Source organism: Diplotaxodon limnothrissa, linkage group LG19 (assembly GCF_057381915.1).
Source record: "Diplotaxodon limnothrissa isolate DT_005_m linkage group LG19, D_limnothrissa_male_GT1.1, whole genome shotgun sequence".
Taxonomy (NCBI): domain Eukaryota; kingdom Metazoa; phylum Chordata; class Actinopteri; order Cichliformes; family Cichlidae; genus Diplotaxodon; species Diplotaxodon limnothrissa.
In genome coordinates, this window is record NC_140614.1 from 26,169,976 (window position 1) to 26,190,341 (window position 20,366).

At 39.0% G+C, this 20,366-nt stretch overlaps 1 protein-coding gene across 2 annotated transcripts; it reads right to left on the minus strand.

Moving 5' to 3' along the window:
• Positions 1 to 1,213: 1,213 nt before the first annotated feature.
• Positions 1,214 to 11,392, minus strand: LOC146612339 (B2 bradykinin receptor-like). Of its 2 annotated transcripts, none has more exons than XM_085342854.1 (2): positions 11,363 to 11,392; positions 1,214 to 2,277 (listed from the first exon to the last, which is right to left on the minus strand). In XM_085342854.1, the coding sequence occupies exon 2, from the start codon at positions 2,136 to 2,138 to the stop codon at positions 1,242 to 1,244; it is 897 nt and encodes a 298-aa protein (XP_085198980.1). In that variant the 5' UTR covers positions 2,139 to 2,277; positions 11,363 to 11,392; the 3' UTR covers positions 1,214 to 1,241. The 2 variants fall into 2 exon arrangements, with proteins under 2 accessions (XP_085198980.1, XP_085198979.1); XM_085342853.1 differs by lacking the exon at positions 11,363 to 11,392 and adding an exon at positions 3,586 to 3,650.
• Positions 11,393 to 20,366: the final 8,974 nt, after the last annotated feature.

Genomic DNA, 20,366 nt, shown 5'->3' on the forward strand with positions numbered 1-20,366 from the left:
GTCTGTGAAGTCTTATGGAAACATGAATGAGGCATCTGCACTAAAACCTCTTCAGTGACTGTCATCCCCCACTGTGGTGTTTACAGAATAGTCAAAATTTTAATTAATATTCCCATTTAGTAGCACAACATAAACCAGAATAACATGAACTTTGAACATGAATGTGGGAGTGATTTCAGATTTGAAGGACAAGGCTAAAAATCACAAAATTAAAACCATTTTAAAAAGCAGACAAAAACACATAAAACGAGGTTGAACTGTGTGTTTTCTGGCAGACATTCTACAATTTGCGGTAACTTTTTCTGCATGCCTTTTGTTCCACAACAATTTTCAGCACTAGCAATTGTGGTGAAGCCTGATATCCTGCTTGGCAAGATTTGCCTTCATTTTGAGGACACCTATGGGTGTACCCTTGCCCACAACCCATTTTGAGTAAACACTTGGCAATTAAAAGGTGGTTTGGGGGACAGATATACAATAAAAAAAAAAGAAAAAGTTATGTCTATACAGCCAACAAAAAGAAGCATGTTTGTGCGTCACAACTGGAAACTTGTTGAAAGAGTCACATGTTTAAGTCTGGAAACTCTGAGTCAGAAACACCAGAAACACTTAGCAAGACCCTGTTTCAACATGAACCTTTGGATGTTCAACTTAACATTCAAATGCATCATAAAGATTCATAAAGCGAAAGACCGCATGTTGATTTTATTCATCGTTATGCTCTGAGTGAAACAAATAGTGGCATCATTTGCATCTTCAGCAATAAACTTTATAACAAAAAAGTTGTATTTACATAAATTATTTTACAGTACACATATTTACATCACAGAACCAGTACAGCCAAGATACTGATGACTACTACAGTTTGTAATATATGAATCCAACAATATCACACACTGGTGAGTTGTTGCAATATATAAAATATGTCTTCATTTTTTTCCAGTTCAAGCTAAACAACAGTGTTTTGCATTTGGTAGTAATCTGTAATACAACCACCTTTTCTAAACGTAACAGTGAGACGTTGTGCATCAGCTAACATACTAAAGAAAGAGTTCGTTAAAAGGTTTCTTAACAATGTATGATTAAGTCTGATTATTACAAAGCTACATCCACTGCGATTTCACGAACTTCATTTGATTTTAGATTTCATTTGAACCATTTAGTTTAAGACAATATCATTAAATGACTGCCCACTATCCTTCTGTGCTTTTGTTTGCAAAAAGCAATTTGCATACAGCATTTTATACAGAAGTTTTCAATGTGGAGGACAGGTTTGAACGTGTGGAGTCAGATAAGGTTTTCCTCTGGTGGCCCCACTGCTGGAAGAGTTCTCTGACTTTTTTCCGGAAGTTCTTTCCTACAATAACGTATAGGATCGGGTTAAGAATGCTGTTCAAGAAGGCTAAGTAGGTGAAGATCTGGATGCTGATGTCCACAGCATTTTCAAAGTGACAGCCTTCCAGTATCCCACCTCGTAAAAGCACATCTACTATGGTGATTACATGGAATGGCACCCAGCAAATTAGGAAGGCTACAAGGACTGCCAGGACCAAAATGGTGGCCTTTCGTTCTGTGTTTTCAGCATTGAACCTCTCAATTGCTTGCAATTTCAAAGCCTGAATAATATTAAAAGTGCAAAAGGAGATAATTGAAATGGGAATAACAAAGCTAAAAATGATCAATATCCCATCACAGATAACTTGTACGTTGTGGTTTGGATAGTTTAGATAGCACACAGTACCATATTCAGGGAAATATCTCACTTCCCTGAAGATGAACACGGGTATACTCAGAAGCAAGCCAAAACCCCATGTCAGCAGACACCCTAGTTTAGCATATTTTGGACTACGCATTCTTCCATGTGACATCGCATGTACCAGCGCCACATAGCGATCGATGCTAACCAGAACAAGAAAGTATATGCTGCAGTAGGCATTCATCTTAATTCCCACATTGATAACTTTGCACATGAAATGACCAAAAGGCCATTTAAAATCATTGAGCATGTTAACGGCCCAGAAGGGCAAACAGGACACCAGGACTAGGTCAGCAGCAGCCAGGTTGCTCAAATAGATTTCAGCTATGGTGCACGCCTTCTTGTGGAAGCAGAAGACAGTCAGAACGAACATGTTAAGCATAATTCCCAGCACGGTGATGAGCAGAATGTACACTGGTTGGTGTGCAGTGAGCCACTCCCATAGTTCGTGATCTGGACAATGAGTCTCATTGGTGTTGTTATTGTTTCCATATGATATAGTGGTGCTGTAGTCTGGGATGCTGTAAAGACAAAATGAGACATGAAGTAAATAGGCAGTTAAACATCAACAGTACATTAGGTTCTTACCTTGAGTTTATGTAAAATACCAATGCGATAAATATGGAGCTTTAGCCAGCACTTAGCTGGCTATCGTCTCTGCAAACCCAACAGTTGCCCTGCTACATACAATATTTACCATACAGATATGAAACTGATGTCATTCTTCTTATCTTATTCTAAGAAAAGAAGTAAATAAGCATGTTAATGAACAGATGTCCTAACTGTACATCCATTGTGTGCTGTTTGTCATTCTTTCTCTGTCGACCAGGTTCAGTTTTCCAACTAGTTGATTGCTGAAGAAATCTCCACCCACTGACTTAGCCTCTTGTTTCAACAAGAACAGAGCTGAACATGAAAGCCTGTAATAAACGTGATGAATACATTTCTGGTTGTGGAGCAAGCTACTTTGCAGCTATGACCTTTGTATTGAACCAAAGGATAAGCTTAAAACATAAAGAAATTGTTGAACAATAAGGGTGTTTGCACATCTGCAGCACTCAAAAATTATATAAGCTTGTCTGAGACTGAACCACCTTGTTCCACTAATGAGCATCAGGCATAGCATAATGTTGTTTATGCTTCTGCTTAATTCCCCTATCATGTTACCTAATTGGCAATCTGTTCTTTCAAACCATACTGTATGTACCCTATGCTTACATCCACGTGTGTGAATGTTTAAGAGCAATTAAAATTACTGAAAGTTGCTCCAAAGTTTGTTTCTGTTGGCGTAAGGAGCACTTGGCAGCAATGTGGCAGACGGCACAATGGAGGGCAGAAGCTTCTGTTGGTTAAAATAACCAAATGTTTGACATGGATTAAACTCGTCTTTAGAAGAACATGCTTAGGCAAAACCTGAGCTCTCATATCATGTAGTACAACTGATGTTTTAATGTACAACAAAAAAGAATAAATGAAAAACAAAATAAAGAGAAAAAGATGCTTCTTCTGGTCATCGTCGATATGTAACTCTATACTTCTATACTCTACATTACACCCAAAAAGACATGTTTTTTTTTTTAAGTCTCACTCGCTGTAACAACAAAGGCAAGAAGTTCATTTTAACAGCAGCTGTCAGCTATCAGTAGTTGTATTACCTGCTTTACACACATTGGAGTATATTTAACCTGCTTGAGCACATGGTTACTGACAAAATGATTCTAAAAAATAAAACAATTGGAAAATTGTTCTCCATTCTTAGGGGATTTTTTTTGGTTATATCTCACATGAAAGATTTAAAAATATATAGAGTATATTTGATTCATACATACCTTGTAGGTCTAAGAGTCATTTTCCTATGTTCAGATGTCCTGCTGCACTGTTAACAGTTAACTCCCCCACTCTAGTCTGCCTGTCTCTGCCTCACGCTCCTAAAGGAAACTGTAATTAAAGTGATGTCACCAAAAAAAAAGAAGGCATGGCAAAAAACCCTCACTTCTCTCATTTCACATTCAGTCTGAATGCTCCCTGTCTGTCGGTCTGGGTTGCACCTTATTCAAAGATGCACTAGTAACATGCAACAAGCCATACTAATATCCAAAGTAGACTGTAGACTCTAGGCTCATCTTGTTAATCATGTTTCTTTTGTTTATTACATTATTCACATTATTGTCAGAGTGGGTATTATACCAGAGCGTACACAGGGTTGAAGGCCTGTTTTTGGTGAAAAACAGGAGAAGGTGGTGGAGAAACAGAAAAAGAAAAGGGACCAAAAGAAAGAGAGAAAAAAGGGGCTGCAGGGGACAAACAAAAAGGGCGCAAAAGGCTTTAAATATGTTATCTCCTCATGCTGGTACTGCAGCTTCTGCATGTACTGTAACTTCTGCATGTGTTTCCATTTCACGCTTTCGAGAGGCAAACCGTGAAATGGACATGGCAGACGGGTGCATCTGTTACGCAGTTTTCCGTGATATGGATTTGAATAAAACCAGGCACTTTTTGTCCCATGTACGCCTCTTAGTAAGTTCTTACAAAACTAAACAGTTGTGGCTTGACATAGTTCATGTTTACATGTTAAATATTTTCTGACCTGATGTATATACTCACTAGATAGCTAATTCTGGTTCTTAACGCAGCCAGTGACATCTCGGCAATTTAATGGTCAAGTCAATCTGCTGAAGTTCAAAGTAAGCATCAGAATGAGGAAAAAGGGTCTTTCAAGTAACTTTAAATGTGGCATGGTTGTTGGTGCCAGATGCGTTGTTCTGATATATTTCAGAAACTGCTGATCTGCTGGGATTTTCCCACACAACCATGTCTAGGGTTTACAGAGAATGCTCTGAAAAAGAAAAAACATATCCAGTGAACTGCAGTTTTCCAGGCAAAAATGCTTTTTTGATGCCAGATGTGAAAGGATAAGAACATATTGACTGCTTTGAGCTGTTAGAAAAGCAAAGTTAACTCAAGTCAACACTTCTTATACAAAATAGTGTATGCAGAAGAGCATCTCTGAAGGCACAATGCATCAAAACTTGAAGCAGATGGGCTAGACCACACCGACTGCGACTTCTCCGAACAGGCAAACTGAAGTTACATTTTGTAAACTATACCACAGAAGACTGGAAAAAAGTTACACGGTTCAACTCAATTCAATTCAATTTTATTTATATAGCTCCAAATCACAACAACAGTCGCCTCAAGGCGCTTTATATTGTAAGGTAGACCCTACAATAATACATACAGAGAAAAACCCAACAATCAAATGACCCCCTATGAGCAAACACTTTGGCGACAATAGGAAGGCAAAACCAGGCTCAGGGAGGGGCGGCCATCTGCTGCGATCCATCACAGCCTACCGGAATTTCATTGTTGACCATGTCCACGCCTTTATGACTGCAATTTTCCCAGCTTAAGATTGCTGCTTCCAGTACAATAACTTGTCATGTCATAAAATTAAAATCATCTCAAATTAGTTTCTTGAACATGAAAATGAGTTCAGTGTGCTCAAATGAGCTCTATAGTCACCAGATGTCAATCCAACAGAGCAGGAGTGTCCAACTCCAGTCCTCGAGAGCTACTGTCCTACAGCTTTTAGATGCGTCCTTGTTCCGACACACCTAAATCAAATGAATGGCTTGTTACCAGCCCTTTGCCCAACTTCATGGCATGCTGAAGAGGTAATTCAACCATTTGATTCAGCTGCGTTGGAGTATGGATGCATCTAAAAGCTGCAGGGCAGTAGCTCTCGATGACTGGAGTTGGACACCCCTGCAATAAAGCATCTTTGTGATGTGGTGGAACAGGAGATTTGCATCATAGATGCACTACAGCCAACAAATCTGCAACAACTGTGTGATGCTATCATGTCAATATGGAGCAATATCTCTGAGGAATATAATATGGATACACGTCCCATTAGTATTGTTGGGAAGAGAGTTCCTTACACCACTGAAGTGCAGAGACAAAAGAATCCATTTACGGCACTTTGTAATATTTCCCGTAAGATAATTATTGCAGTGAATAAAGCTGCCAATTTCTTTAGAAGTGCATTTTCACTGGGCATTATGGCAATATATCATTAGGGTAATCAACATCGCCTGAACAGATGGTTATCTTTGCATAGTAGGTTTCCATTTGGTGGATAAAAGCAATTTTACACAAAGATGTCAGATTAAATGTTATGTTACTTAATAGTCAGGTAAAACAGGTAAAATCCAACAAGTCAGAGAGTATTGTAAAATGCAGATTTGTTCTATCCCAACTCACGGTATTTTGGTACAAAATAAGCCTTAAATCTCTGATGATGTTCTGCAGCACCATATACATATTGGCACTATTAACAGAGAAAAAATACTTAAAATGTACAAATATACATGCCAGTGTTAAAAAATAATATGTAACAAATAGTGTTATGTATATTCAATTGGGTTAGTGCACATAGAATTTGGTATTGCACAGTGGTGGTTCATAGAGGAAATGGGGGGAAAATGGGGGGTAGGGGGTTACCGGTGCATGTGTGAGTTCAGGGTGGTTATATTCTTTGGGAAGAAACTGTTTTTGAGTCTGTGGGTTTTTCTGCTGTAGCGCTTCCCTGAGGGAAGCAGGCTGAACATGTTGAAACCAGGGTGGGAACTGTCCTTGATGATGTTTGCTGCTCTGCTGAAACAGCGGGAGAAATAAATATCCATCAGGGAGGGGAGAGGGCAGCCGATGATCTTTTGTGTTGTCTTGACTACACTCTGAAGCCTCGCTCTATCCGCCTTAATGCAGCTGCCGTACCATACCATGATGCAGTAAGTTAGCAGGCTCTCAATGGATGAGTGGTAGAAGATCAGCAGCAGGTTGGAGTTCAGTTTGTACTTCCTGAGGACCCTCAGGAAGTGCAGCCGCTGTTGGGCCTTAAGCATTGTTTGCATAAAATGCATGCTCAAAAAAAAGTTTTGTCTCACTCCGATTCCTTCTTTTTGCATGTTGAAGCTCTACTTGGAACCTTGTTAAGATCCAATCATGCAAAATATGACTTTTTGCCATTTTTCAAGTTGTCTTAAACTTCTGATCGGGACTGTATATTCAGTTCTGTCCTACCTACTGAAGAGCCTTCTGCATGTTAAATGTCCACTGTTTCAGCATATTCCTAAAATTTGCCGACACAAAACCACTGGACTGGTCTCTTTATCAACCGAAAAGCACTATGCAGGGTTCTTTGATCTTCTCTTTGTTGTGTTTTAAACAAATGGCAGTAAAGCCCTAAATTGTTGTACAATCCAAATAAACAAATTAAACAACGCGGTCATCGTGATGTGTTACCACCAGATACCAGATGCTTTTCCTCAGGGTGATGTCCATACTAATCGTCTAATCTCAAAACAGTCTCTCTTATATTTCATACTAATAAGATTTTCTGTAAACGAAAAAGGCTCGTGTCTATGTGACATATTACTAAAAAGCACCAAAATGGAATAAACAGCTCTCCCATTAAGCAAGCACTTATCTGTGGACTGAGATTTTCATATGACCTGCAGATAACATATGGGTGCACATCATGGTAATTAGAGATATGTAATAAGATTTTAGCTAAACACAGAATACTAGACCGAAGGCCATCTTCAAGTTATCACTGATTCGAAGAGACAAAGGGCTTAAAAGCTGTGTGGAAACAAAGCTCGTGTGTCTTGGTCATGCTCTTAATGTGCAACGGATGCATGATCACAAGGAAGTTAGTGAATAGACTGGTATTTTATAATCACGTTTCACTTCCCCACATCATGTCAGTCATAGGGCTGATACAGGCAAACTGTTGGACTATTCTGTTTTGTTTTGAGAGAACTGTTATTGTTATATAAGTATGTAATTAGATTGGTGAAGAGTGACCTCAGTTTGATCCCTGGCAGGTGGGATCCCTGCAGGCAGAGTAACACAGTTAACATTCATTTGTAGGCAGATTCCCAGCTGCTGTCTTTGGTTTTCCTCCAAGATGTGTCAGTGTTGCAGTAAATAGGTTGCTTGCTTCCTTTCCTCAATCACCATTTCCTCATTTCTAAAAACTATTAAATTTCAGATATCTTATTTGATGCCTTTTTATGCACTTGCATGATACATTTCTGTGTCTACTAAAGAGGGCAAAGGCTCCACTGACACAAAAGAACAAAAGGGCTTAGTTCACACATTTGTTGCAATTAATGCATACCCCAATTAGCCGAATTTGGGTTGTAATATTTACTTAAGAATAGAATCTGGGCCCTTATGAACAGAGTTTCCATGTTTGAATAAAAGTGGGGTTTTTTTAAGTCTTAAACTCACAGCCCTGCAATGTAAATAGCATTTGATGTAAATCTAAATTCTGCTCTGTTGCCTCTAAAGTATGGGCTTAATATAAAAGGAGCAGTTAAAAAAAAAAAGCAAGTGAGGTTTCCTGCTGTAGAGAGAGGGAAATTTAGTGATGGAAATATTGCCACAACTTTGTTTGTGAGATTTAAAGTTACAGAGACTTCCCATTGTTGTTAGTGGAGGTGAAAGTAATTGCACACATTGCAAAGTTGTGTCTTGCTTCCTGAAAAATCTCCAAAACAGACTTTGTTTATAGAGTTGTATTTTAGAAGATGAATTGCACCGCTTCTATTTTCATCTAGAAATAGCTCATGCCATGCTTTCGATGGTTATCTCAATGACTCTGTAACAATAGTAAAGCGCTGCCAATGAAAACACTGATGTAACTGTGACTTTTGATGCTCGAAATCTTAAGTAGAGAATGTTGTTGTGGTTTCTTTCCACAGTATATTATGGGATGGTGGAAGGATAAACTTAAAGGAACACTGTGAAGTTTGGCTCTGATATCTCTAAGATTCTTGAGATTCTAAGCCATTTCTCTACCACTAGTTAAAAAAGGGGTTACTATATTGTGAAATAAATAAGCACTGCAGTCAAACACATCCTGTACAAGTGTTGTTACAAGCAATTTTAATAATTATATAAATATGAGGGCAATGCAAATCAGTTAATAAAAATAAAAACATCCACTTGTCCAGCTCTCTACAAATACACAAAATTCTATTACATAGAAAGGTGCCACCATATACTATACTCCCAAGTGGGCACACTGGCTGCCACCAGGAAGCCATATAATTAAGTACAAAGGAGGTAAAACACTAGTGGATAATGATCAGTGCTTGAATGTAATTAGAAAAATAAAATAAAAATAATTACAGTCACACATAGTATAAATATAACAAGTATTAAAAAGGAGCTTTGTCTTATACACATGCATATGATATGTGCTTATTAAGTTCAGATATTCTAGTCAACACTGATCAGGCAGCTACAGGTTTATGATTCCTGAAAAAGTTTTCCCTGTACAAGAAAAATTAAACAATAAATCAGCCGGCTAAATTTCGTGGTGCACTTCTGTGGAAACATCCAACCCCAAGTTATCAGTTAATCAACAATGGTAACTCATCGAGCATGGAAGAGACACTTCTGTTTAGCTTTGCTACAAAACACCTGCGCCGACTACAGCAAGTGTAAAAGCACTCAGGAAATGACAAAACCTCGGACTATAGCTCATAAATGGTACATTTATGGGGGCGATCGTGGCTCAAGAGTTGGGAGTTCGCCTTGTAATCTGAAGGTTTCCGGTTCGAGCCCCGGCTTGGACAGTCTCGGTCGTTGTGTCCTTGGGCAAGACACTTCACCCGTTGCCTACTGGTCAGAGGGCCCGGTGGCGCCAGTGTCCGGCAGCCTTGCCTCTGTCAGTGCGCCCCAGGGTGGCTGTGGCTACAATGTAGCTTGCCAGTGTGTGAATGGGTGGATGACTGGATATGTAAAGCGCTTCGGGGTCCTTAGGGACTAGTAAAGCGCTATATAAATACAGGCCATTTACCATTTAACTGCACATATAGACCTTGGAGTGCTGTGGTGAATCAGCTTTCTCTACTGAGCAAGACAGCGGGGGCCTTGTACCTCATGCAAAGCATCTTCCACTAACGCACCCACTATTCCCAGTAACGTGAAATCTCCTAAGGACCTAAGAAATCCCATGCTTTTAAATAGCACAACATAAAATAAAGTCTATTAACTTTAACAGCCTTTAAGAAAAAAAAAAACCTGTATAGAAATAAATCCAATGAATTGTCTCCCCCAGTTTATTAACTGAAGTTTTATAGACTTGCAAACTTAAAGGTCCTTGAGTAACAGGCTACATATCTGTCTGCTGTTGTTAGTTATGTCTCAGTGTGTGCAGTGAAGTACATAACGAATGTCTGGACGAGGGGGCGGCGACGCTCACGCTACTCCTCGAAAATACTCAGCTCATTTCCTGTCTCCTGCCTGTCTCAAAAGATTTTTTTCCAGGCCGTGAGCTCCATTACTCAGTGTCCCACCCCCATCTCCTCTTCCATAACTCCACACAGATTTGAGACAACAGGGAGCAGCTCTGGGTATTTATCGTTTTCACAGCTGCCTCGTACACTCTGGGCTTTTGCAAGGAGAGTGAGTAAGCGCTTACAAAAAGTGGAAGGAGTGGCCACAGGCCTGTCTGAAACCACTAATGCAACTTTGATGAGCACTAAACCTTGGAACACAAACCCATTTCTTCAAACATCAAAAATTCAACCAGTGCTGCTCAAATGTTCCTGGCAGATAATATACAAACCACAGAACAATGCTGTTTATACTGCTGGAAATCCACAACTTGTGAAATAAGTTGGTCACAGATGCCCCTGTTACATTTAATATTTTGATTTAATAAAGGCATTGCAAAATGTTGAAATCAATTAAAAAAAAGACAATCACAAACCAACCATCACAATTATTTTGCAAGACATTGAGTCAGCAGTAAGTGGGCAGCCACAGTCTGAATGTCTGTCGTCTGAAATTTACTTCTGTTTTCAGCTCATGGTTTGATTGTTTGAAAAAAAAAAACATTTTAAGAAGATTTAAAATTTTAAGATCCAGGAAATCTACCATTTATGGTACTTCAAACGTGTTTGCGTCAACTGACTATGGCGAAAGTTGTGTATGTTCATAGTTTACAGAAAAAGAGAATGAGAAGTAAACTGTGGTAGAAGATCACCTTATTAGGGAAAAATATTTAATCTTCCAGTGACTTGCAAGGTACGTAATCGTAGCTATAACTCATGGTTACGATTTACTTGACATAAATAATTTCAAAAGGGCAGTCTTTTATCAACAGAGACTCTGAGCAAACAGACTTTTGAAGTTCCCATCTGTGCTATTCTCGACACTAGCTATGTTGCTGCCAGACCACCTTAGCCAGTTATTTAGACTTACGTTTGAGTTTTGAACAGTTATTTTTAACAGCTTTCTTTGAACAGACCACAGTGCAAATTATGAGAAAAAGCTAGCTTTCTATTCTGATACTCAGCCTTCTGCAGCATACAAACACACTGTTTCATTTTTTTTTCATGTTTTTCAATTTCCTTTAAAAGAATGTCTGAAGACTAAAATGCAATAACTCAAACATGCTCGTCTTATTTTGATAGTTCAAGCCTCAAAACAGACATGCCTATCATCTGGCCTTGTTTTGAAATAAAAACAAACAAACACTGGTGTCACTTTTTAGAATTCTGCTCCTTACAGGCTCTCCACACTTACTTGCTTTGTGGCTCTTGAATGTCACCTGGCGTTCTCCTTTGCACATCTGCAAGAGGACTCTGTCACTTAAACATAAACATGTTTTTTTTGGCGCATCAGGTGCAACATGAGTCATCATAAGGTGCTCATAACACAGGATATGGGAGTGTTCCTTATTTGCTGACAGTCTGAAAGACTTAAAGGTCAATATTAGCTTTAGAAAAACTAAATAGTGGTGATACTTAGAAAATAAATCACAACTAGGTATTGCTATTGTGTGTTCTTACTAGTCAAAATGTTCCTCCATTTAAAAAAAAAAAAAAGCTTTCAGAGAGCATTTATAAAATGCGAAAAGCACCTTTTGTTTATGTTTACTTTGTTTGTCGAGAGTTTAGTACTGGAAAGCAAGTTCTGTGATAAAACTAGGAAAGCTACATTGTTTTGAGAAAAAGGCAGTCTGTTTGTGATTATAATTCCAAAGGATAAGATTCTTCAAGTATCAGAAGACTTTGTGACATGATCCTTCCTTGGCTGCTCCCCAAGCTGCTTCGATTTGAAGGGTGTGGCCCTGGCTTCTGCAGGGGTGGGCCTCACAACATAAAGTACACACTGCACTTTGAGGAGAAGCCTGGTTCTTGAGAAATGAAGAGGGGGAATCTCACTTTAGGCAACAGGGATGAAAATAAGATATACTTTATATAGCTATGCTGTACTTACACAGTAATCTTAATGTATAATTAATCTAAAGAAAGATTTTAGAATCACAAACATTAACTGCAGACTGCACTTTGAGGAGAAGCCTGGATCTTTTCATGTAAAAATGTTTAATTTAGTGTCAAACTTAAGTCTCAGTATATGGGTATACTACTACTACTACTACTACTACTACTAATAATAATAATAATAATATAATTATAATAATATTCTACTGCGGCACCCACGGTGTGGGACGGAGAGATTTCGCAGGTCTTTCCTCCCCACTGCTGTCAGACTCCACAACAAAGACTTTAACTGAACAAACACACACATCCACACATGTGCAATAAGACTAAGTGCAATAATCTTTTCTGGCATCGTTGTATTTTTACTCAGTTGTATATAGCATTCGTATTCTATTTTTATCTTATTGTATATTTTTATTCTATTTTATTTTACTGTATATAGTATATTATTTTATTCTATTCTGTACAGCTGTGTACTGTATTTATTCTTATTGTATTCAAATTTTTGCGTCATAACTTTTGCACTGTCCACTCCTGCTGTGACAAAACAAATTTCCCACGTGTGGGACTAATAAAGGTTATCTTATCTTATCTTATCTTATCTTATCTTATCTTATCTTACCTCTTTGAAAGTTTAAACATCATTCTTGTGTTTGTTACACTTTGTCATATTCATATTTGAACTGCAGAAAACCAAAGGGAATTTATTGGAAACACTTGTTACTCTGACTCTTTTGTATACAGGATGTAATGTGTCTACTTCAAATCTTCATTTTCCTGGATACCAGCGTTTGAAAAAAATAAATAGGGAGCCATCTACTGGGCAAAGTATGTAGTGTTCAGTGCCTTGACAGAATGAACAAATGAATTCCTAAAACTAAACAAATTTGGTGCACAGCACATGCATGAAAATAATTCACATGATATCGGCGTGCTTGTTGTCAGATGTGACATTAACTCTTCCTTGACCCGTTACAGAAAGAAGAGGTGCTTTTTAAAAATATAATTATGTAAAAGAAAAAAGTAACAAAATAAAAGTACTGTGTAAGTAAAGGCTGTGCATGAAACATTTTACACAAAAAAAGACTAGTTTTTTTTTTTTTTACACTTAGTGTTGAAGATAAAAGTGGTCACTATGATATCTAAGCTATTTCATAATACTGTATATTAGATAACAATTATAAATAATTAATGATTGCATTACTGAGTATTTGTTGCAAATACACAAGCTTTATTTGTAATGGCACTTTCCACTGATTGGAAGTTTACTCTAAGAAATCTTGTCATTAAACCACTGTCACTGAAACGACCTTACAGGTGTCATGAATCATAACTGTGATGACACATGTAGGAATTGCTACACAGAGAAAACAGTGTCCCGGGGTCACTTGTTAGTTTCAGCGTGAGCTTGAGATGACAGATATCAGCATCGATCAATTTCCAAACACACGTCAGAAATTCATCACAACTCAGAGAAATGGACATCCAGTGTTAATCCTTTTCCTTCCTTTACTTTGGCCCTTTTTTTTTCTCATCTCAGTCATCTTGTCATTTTCGGTCAGCCTGCCCATCTGTCTCTCTATGTGTCTCACTCTCCTTTTAATGGATCGTGCATTAGCCCTGGAGTGGTTTCCACTTTTATTTTGGCCAGCAACCATGTCAGTGAGACTCAACTGTGTCTGCCAATGGATGCATCAGGCGACGGGAGTAAAACATGTCAGTCTCCATGGTGACAGGCCTTATGGTCTGCATGCTGATATCTGCTCACGTTTGGTGTAGTGACAGAGCACAGAAATCTGACACTTACATTTAATCTCAATTAAGTTATATTCTGTATTTTGTTGGTTTTATTGTGTCACTTTGCTTCCAGTTTATCCATTTGCTTTCTGCTTCCACTTGGGCTTGTTTTGTTTGCTGTTAGTTTTCAGGATTCATTTCGGTGTCTCTTTCCTTCCATTAATTTAGGTATATCATAAATCTCACCTATGTTTGACTGTATCCACCACCACCTGTGTCTTGTTTTGCAATCTCTCTCTCTCTCTCACACACACACACACACACACACACACACACACACACACACACACAGCAGTGATTTTGTTATATGTATACCTGTTCAAATGCCTGTTATGCCAAATATCTAACGCATTTAGACATGTAGATTTGGACAAAAACTGCTGAAGTTCAAACTGAGAAAGGTGATATAAATAAATGGTAAATGGCCTGTATTTGTATACCACTTTTCTAGTCCCTAAGGACCCCAAAGCGCTTTACACATCCAGTCATCCACTCATTCACACGCACATTCACACACTGGTGATGGCAAGCTACATTGTAGCCACAGCCACCCTGGCGCACTGACAGAGGCGAGGCTGCCGGACACTGGCGCCACCGGGCCCTCTGACCACCACCAGTAGGCAACGTGTGAAGTGTCTTGCCCAAGGACACAACGACCGAGACTGTCCAAGCCGGGGCTCGAACCAGCAACCTTCTGATTACTCGTGAGCCACGATCTAAGTAACTTTGAATGTGGCATTTTGATGCCAGACAGACTGGTCTGAGTATTTCAGAAACTGCTGATATACTGGGATTTTCATGCACAGTCATCTCTGGGGTTTACAAACGAAAAAATATCGAGCAAGCGGCAGCTCTCTGGGTGAAAATGGTTTGTTGTTGAGGTCAGAGGTCAGAAGGAATGGACATATTGCTTTGATCTGAAAGGAAAGCAACAGTTTCTTGAGTAACCACTTCTTGCAACCAAGGTATGCAGAAGAGTATCTCTAAACACATCAAACCTTGAAGCAACAGCTGGCGACTACACCAATGATACAGTTAAAGTGAGGATACAGTTTGCACCTCTGACAATAGAAAATTGCAAAAAACATTGCCTGGTCCCATGAGTCTCAGTTTCTGCTACAACATTTAGATGGTAGAGTCATAATTTAGGTAGAGCAACACGAACGCATCATCGATCCTGCCTTGTATCAACAGTAAAGGCTGGTAGAGGTGATGTTGTGATGGTGTGGGGGATATTTTCTTGGCAGACTTTGAATCTCTTATCAACTGAGCAAACCATTTTGACCAGCTTGGAAAGAAAGCTGGACTTTGAGTTTTATGAAGTTTTTCGTGAAACTCAAAGAAATCCAGTTGCTTTCGATTCCAAGCTCCTCGGAGTACCATGACCTGAATGACTGAGAACCTACACAGACATATCTACTTGAGTAATGTTGCTGACCCTGTCCATCTCTTTATGACCCCAGTGCACCCATTTTATGATGGCTGCTTCCAGCACAATGATGATTTGTGTCAAAAATATTTCACTGTACTTAAATGGCGTACACAGTCACAAGATCCCAGTCCAATAGAGGACCTTTGGGAAATGGTGTAATGGGACAACACATTTGCTGCAACTTTGTGATGCTATAATGGCAATATGGACCAACAAAGCAAAAAGGGCGTCCAACCCCCCTTTCTATAAACATGACTATGTGTAAAAGATGTGAGTGAATGCAAATCTCATTGCATATACTACTGTGGTTGACACATGAAGCCTGAATTCATACATTCATACACTAAGGGGATCCAGTTTTTTGGTTTCACTGGCATGCATTGGGTCTATTTTTATGTACCTTGGACGTTTTACTCACCTAGAATGATTTAAAATGTATTGAAAAGTGAGAGAATCAGTTGCAATGTACTAAGGTAATTCTGATACACAGAAAACAGACTTACAAATGTGCTAATCTATAATGTGTAAAAAGCTTGCCTTGAAATGCATGCCGATCATCACCCTTAAGACATGAAAGGTCAGCTGGTTTTGAAAATGTCGATAAATTCAAAGCGTCTTCAAGTGCACCTGCTAAAACTATCAAAAACTGTGATTAAACTGGCCCTCATGGGGAGGAGAAAAGACCAAGGATTAGCTCTGCTGTAGAGGATAGTTTCATTAGAGTTATGGATAAGTTCATTAGAGTTCCTGGCCTCAGACATTGGCAATCGATTGTACCTCAGATTAGAGCTCGAAGCATTTAAGTGGCAGACATCTTGAGTTTTTGTGAGACACAAAAGGAAATAGTCTGCATCTGTGTTTCCATTATTTACCACAGTTGGGAAGGTATAATGAAGCGGGAGCTTTCGCACCTTTCTGCGACACGTAAATGCAAAATATGAACTTGGGACCGGTGTGGTTAAACAATGAACCAACAATGAACCAAATACATCACACACACACACACACACATTTAATATAGACACTATGATAGTTCCAGATATGTCTGGTAGGAGGTTTACTGTAAGCAAGCAACTTTATTTTATAACACTAGCCAACACACTGTGTTTTAGTACAGCCTCACTACATTTTCTACCACCAAGAACTACAAGGGGTATTGTAGGCTGTGTTAATACTGCATGTGTCTGTTCTCTGCCAACTTTCCTCATAAAAATGAAAGTGGTGCTAAAACATAATAACAGTAATAAGCTTAATATGTCAAAGAGATTTGACTCAGGGCACAGGTGGGCAGGCCCGCATTAATCTTGTTCAAAGGGCAACTCCCTCATAAATCCTCATCTCTTTCGAATGATGTTTTCTGTGAGACCAATGGCAGGCAGAGACGGATATTTCTCTTTCTATCTGTCCTCCTGTGTCATAGAACAGTGGGTGAGAGAGGCAGAGACCCAGCTATCCACTCAATAGCAATGTTAAATCAAAAGAAAAGGGCTTCTGCCTTTTGGGTGACTGGTGATGCCGAGCTCCCATCATGGAGTAGCAGTAATGAAGCATTTTCACTGAGGCTGTGGCAGCATCAGGGGGTGGTGGAGCCCCCAGGATTGCATTAAGACTCTCTGTTCCCTGTCACACTTGGAACACTATTTACCATCCCAAGTGACTGGAGGTGGAAAAGGAAAGCTTAATGCAGAAGTGGATTATTATTTTTTTCTACTTCTGTGTCTTAACAAACAGCAGGAACACTAAATGACTCAGTGAGAGAGCTTTCAATTATGACTATGACTTGATGTTAAATTACCAAAAGGAATTTTATTGACGGTGCACATCATCAGTTATCTACAATGTGTCAATTTTTGCAGGGTTGTTAACACTATTCCATTAAGAGCGATTCTGCTTACAGGGCTTATCATCTTGTTTAATCAAGCTGCACTGTGCGCTCCTCATCAGAGGATATTAGCTGGATTGATAACCATCTGTAATGAACAGCATCATTAGAGTGCATGTTTGTGGGGTGTTTGTGTGTGAGAAACAAGTGGCAACCTTCAGAACTGAAAAAATGAAGCCAAGTACTAAAAACTGCAGTTCCTCAAAAAGCCACTTAACGATGGGTCCAAAGGCAAATCCCACAGTTTCCATGTTTAAGACCAAATTTTACAACAGAAATAGTTTAAAACTTGGCGATTTGTTGATTGGTTGTTTTTTAGTTTTGGTTCTCATTTTGATTTTAATATTTTTGTTGTCCCAGTTTTTTCTTTTGTTTCATTTGTATGATTTGTTATCTAAATGTTTTTGCTTTCATCTCCCTGCTTTATCTTGGTAAATACCTATCTTAATGTGCCTCTTGTGCTTTTACTTTATTTTCCTCTGATTGTTTTCACTTGCTCTTAATTGTTTCCTGCTGTGCTCTGCCCTCACCTGTGTCCTGTTCTGTAATTAGTGTTTCCATAGTTGTCATGTGGCTGTGTGAGGCAGACAGGTTTAGGGCCCAAAATGCACGACTCTCAAGCAGGACTAAACCCAAAGACAGCTTTATTGCAGAATTTAAAGATTTACATAACTAAGCTAGTAAGGCACTAGGAATCTAAACTGGGGAAATACGACACAGGCACACAAGGGATGAGGGAGATCACTACTGTCCTCTACTGCCAGAAAGAGGCTCAGACAATATACACAAGAGGGAATCAGGGCAGAGAGGAAACACCTTGGGAACACAGATGGACATAATCTAACTGACGAGACAAGGGAACCAAAACTGAACATGATGCACACAGAACAAGTGACTATCAGATTAAAACAGAAAGTACATGAAACACACTGTAACACTGACTAAACACACAGAGAGAGGGAGACACCAGGTAGACATACAAAGACATGGGGGAAAATAAACATGGAGACATGACTGACTTCACAGGGGGACACATATAACTAACACAGGAAACTAGACACAAGAGGATGAGGAACACAGACAAGGAATGATAACAGAAACCTGAAGGCTAGATATCAAACTAAGACCTGGGGATACAAACAGCAGAGTGAATACAAAAAACTGGAACATAATAACTTCATAAACCCAAAGTCAGTCATTAGTCCTACTCAAAACATTTACCTTATTCTGTCAATGTGTTACTACTCTGGGCTTTTTTGTTGCTATGCCTTACACTTGACTTTTCTGTCTGAAACTTGACAAGGACCAATAAGGAAGTATCTGTCTGCACAAGCCCATAGCCCATTCAGTCTGTGTGTTACCAATCAAATTTGAAATGATATTTTACTTTGGGCAATATTTACATTTTCTTTCTCAAAATAACAAAAAGAAGTTAAATAAATAAATGTTGACAATAAAGAATTAAATTCAATGGGAAGAACGTAAATTATTGACTGAAAAACTGTAGGCTGAACCTTAAGACACTGCATATTTTAAATAGCAAAGATTTTTCTGACTAGATGTCATCAAAACAAACATGCTCAACTAAATTGTAACATTTTAAGATGTGTAGTTTATTGAATATTCACTTTGTTGGTTTATAATAATCCATTCCATTTATAATTCTTAGAGCTTTAGTGTGTAGCATATACAGTGGAGTAGTGTTGGTGTTGCATAAGTTGAACCATACTTCCACAGAGTAGATCACATATGGAACCGAGCTTGCTATTTGGAAGCTATGAAATATATGAAACATGAAATCACACAAGGCCAGTACATTAGATCTCTGTAACATCTCAAAACGATGACGGCTGTCATTCATTTACTTGCATAGTCATTGGATAGGGCATAAAATATTATCCTAAATATCCTATTCAAGACATAAATCATTCTCATGCTAGAGTCAATTACAGATGATGCAAAAACAGCATAACTCATGTCATGCTCTGATACTTGCACCATATTAGTGTCTCTTTTCATCAGAGCTAAACAAATACAGTGTGATATGGAGCGAAAGCAGGCTGGTGATCTGATAGAAAGAGGCACTTTTTTTTCCTGTTTTGAAAGTGACTGCAAGTTGAAACGTGTGAGCAAAATCCCAGTATCGATTCCAGTAACAACCTAATCTCAAGTCAGAAAACACATTAACATGAACCTCCGGCAAACCAATGCATCTCCATTAGGCTCCTTCTATTGTGGTGTGCCGCAACAAATTCATTCATTTGAACTCCCTACTGCACAGCCAAGCCCATGACTCAAGACATGGTGCTGACAATATAACTGTAACCAACACACACTTTTTTTTTTCAACTTGGGGAGTAAAACATCATTATGTTTCCAAATGATTAAGCCTGTGGTCAGGTGATGGAGTGGAACAGAAATACTATTGTATGCTATATCATAAAATAATACCCTGAAAATAAATCTAATCTAATCAAAACAAAATACGTAATGCACAAACAGTTTTCTTGCCAAACATGAGCAACAGTGGAAAGTATTAGGACACATGATGCTAACCAACTAACAAGCATGGTCTACTTACTATTTGAGAATGTAAATGAATGAATGTTTCGAGCCTTAGGGCTCCCGTGTTTTTCAGGATTCTTCGGTGTATGAGCTACAGTTATGCATGTATGAGAACACTGGGGGCAGTGAGTGGAGTATTCAGGTTTGTAGTGCTAAATGTTGCTCACAGGACTACATAAGCCCTGAAGGAAAAACAAGATTCAGTCAGTCAGTGGCACTGCCAACAATGAAGTAAAGCGAGTGGCAGCATATACCAGTGCAAATGGCCTGTATTTGTATAGCACTTTTCTAGTCCCTAAGGACCCCAAAGCGCTTTACATATCCAGTCATCCACACACACATTCACACACTGGTTATGGCAAGCTACATTGTAGCCACAGCAACCCTGGGGCACACTGACAGAGGCGAGGCTGCCGGCTGGCGCCACCGGGCCCTCTGACCACCACCAGTAGGCAACGGGTGAAGTGTCTTGCCCAAGGACACAATGACCGAGACTGTCCAAGCCGGGGCTCGAACCGGCAACCTTCCGATTACAAGGCGAACTCCCAACTCTTGAGCTACGATCGCCCAAGTGCAGACCTGGAATAAATCAAAACAGTGGATCAATAAAATAATTAAAGCGTTTTG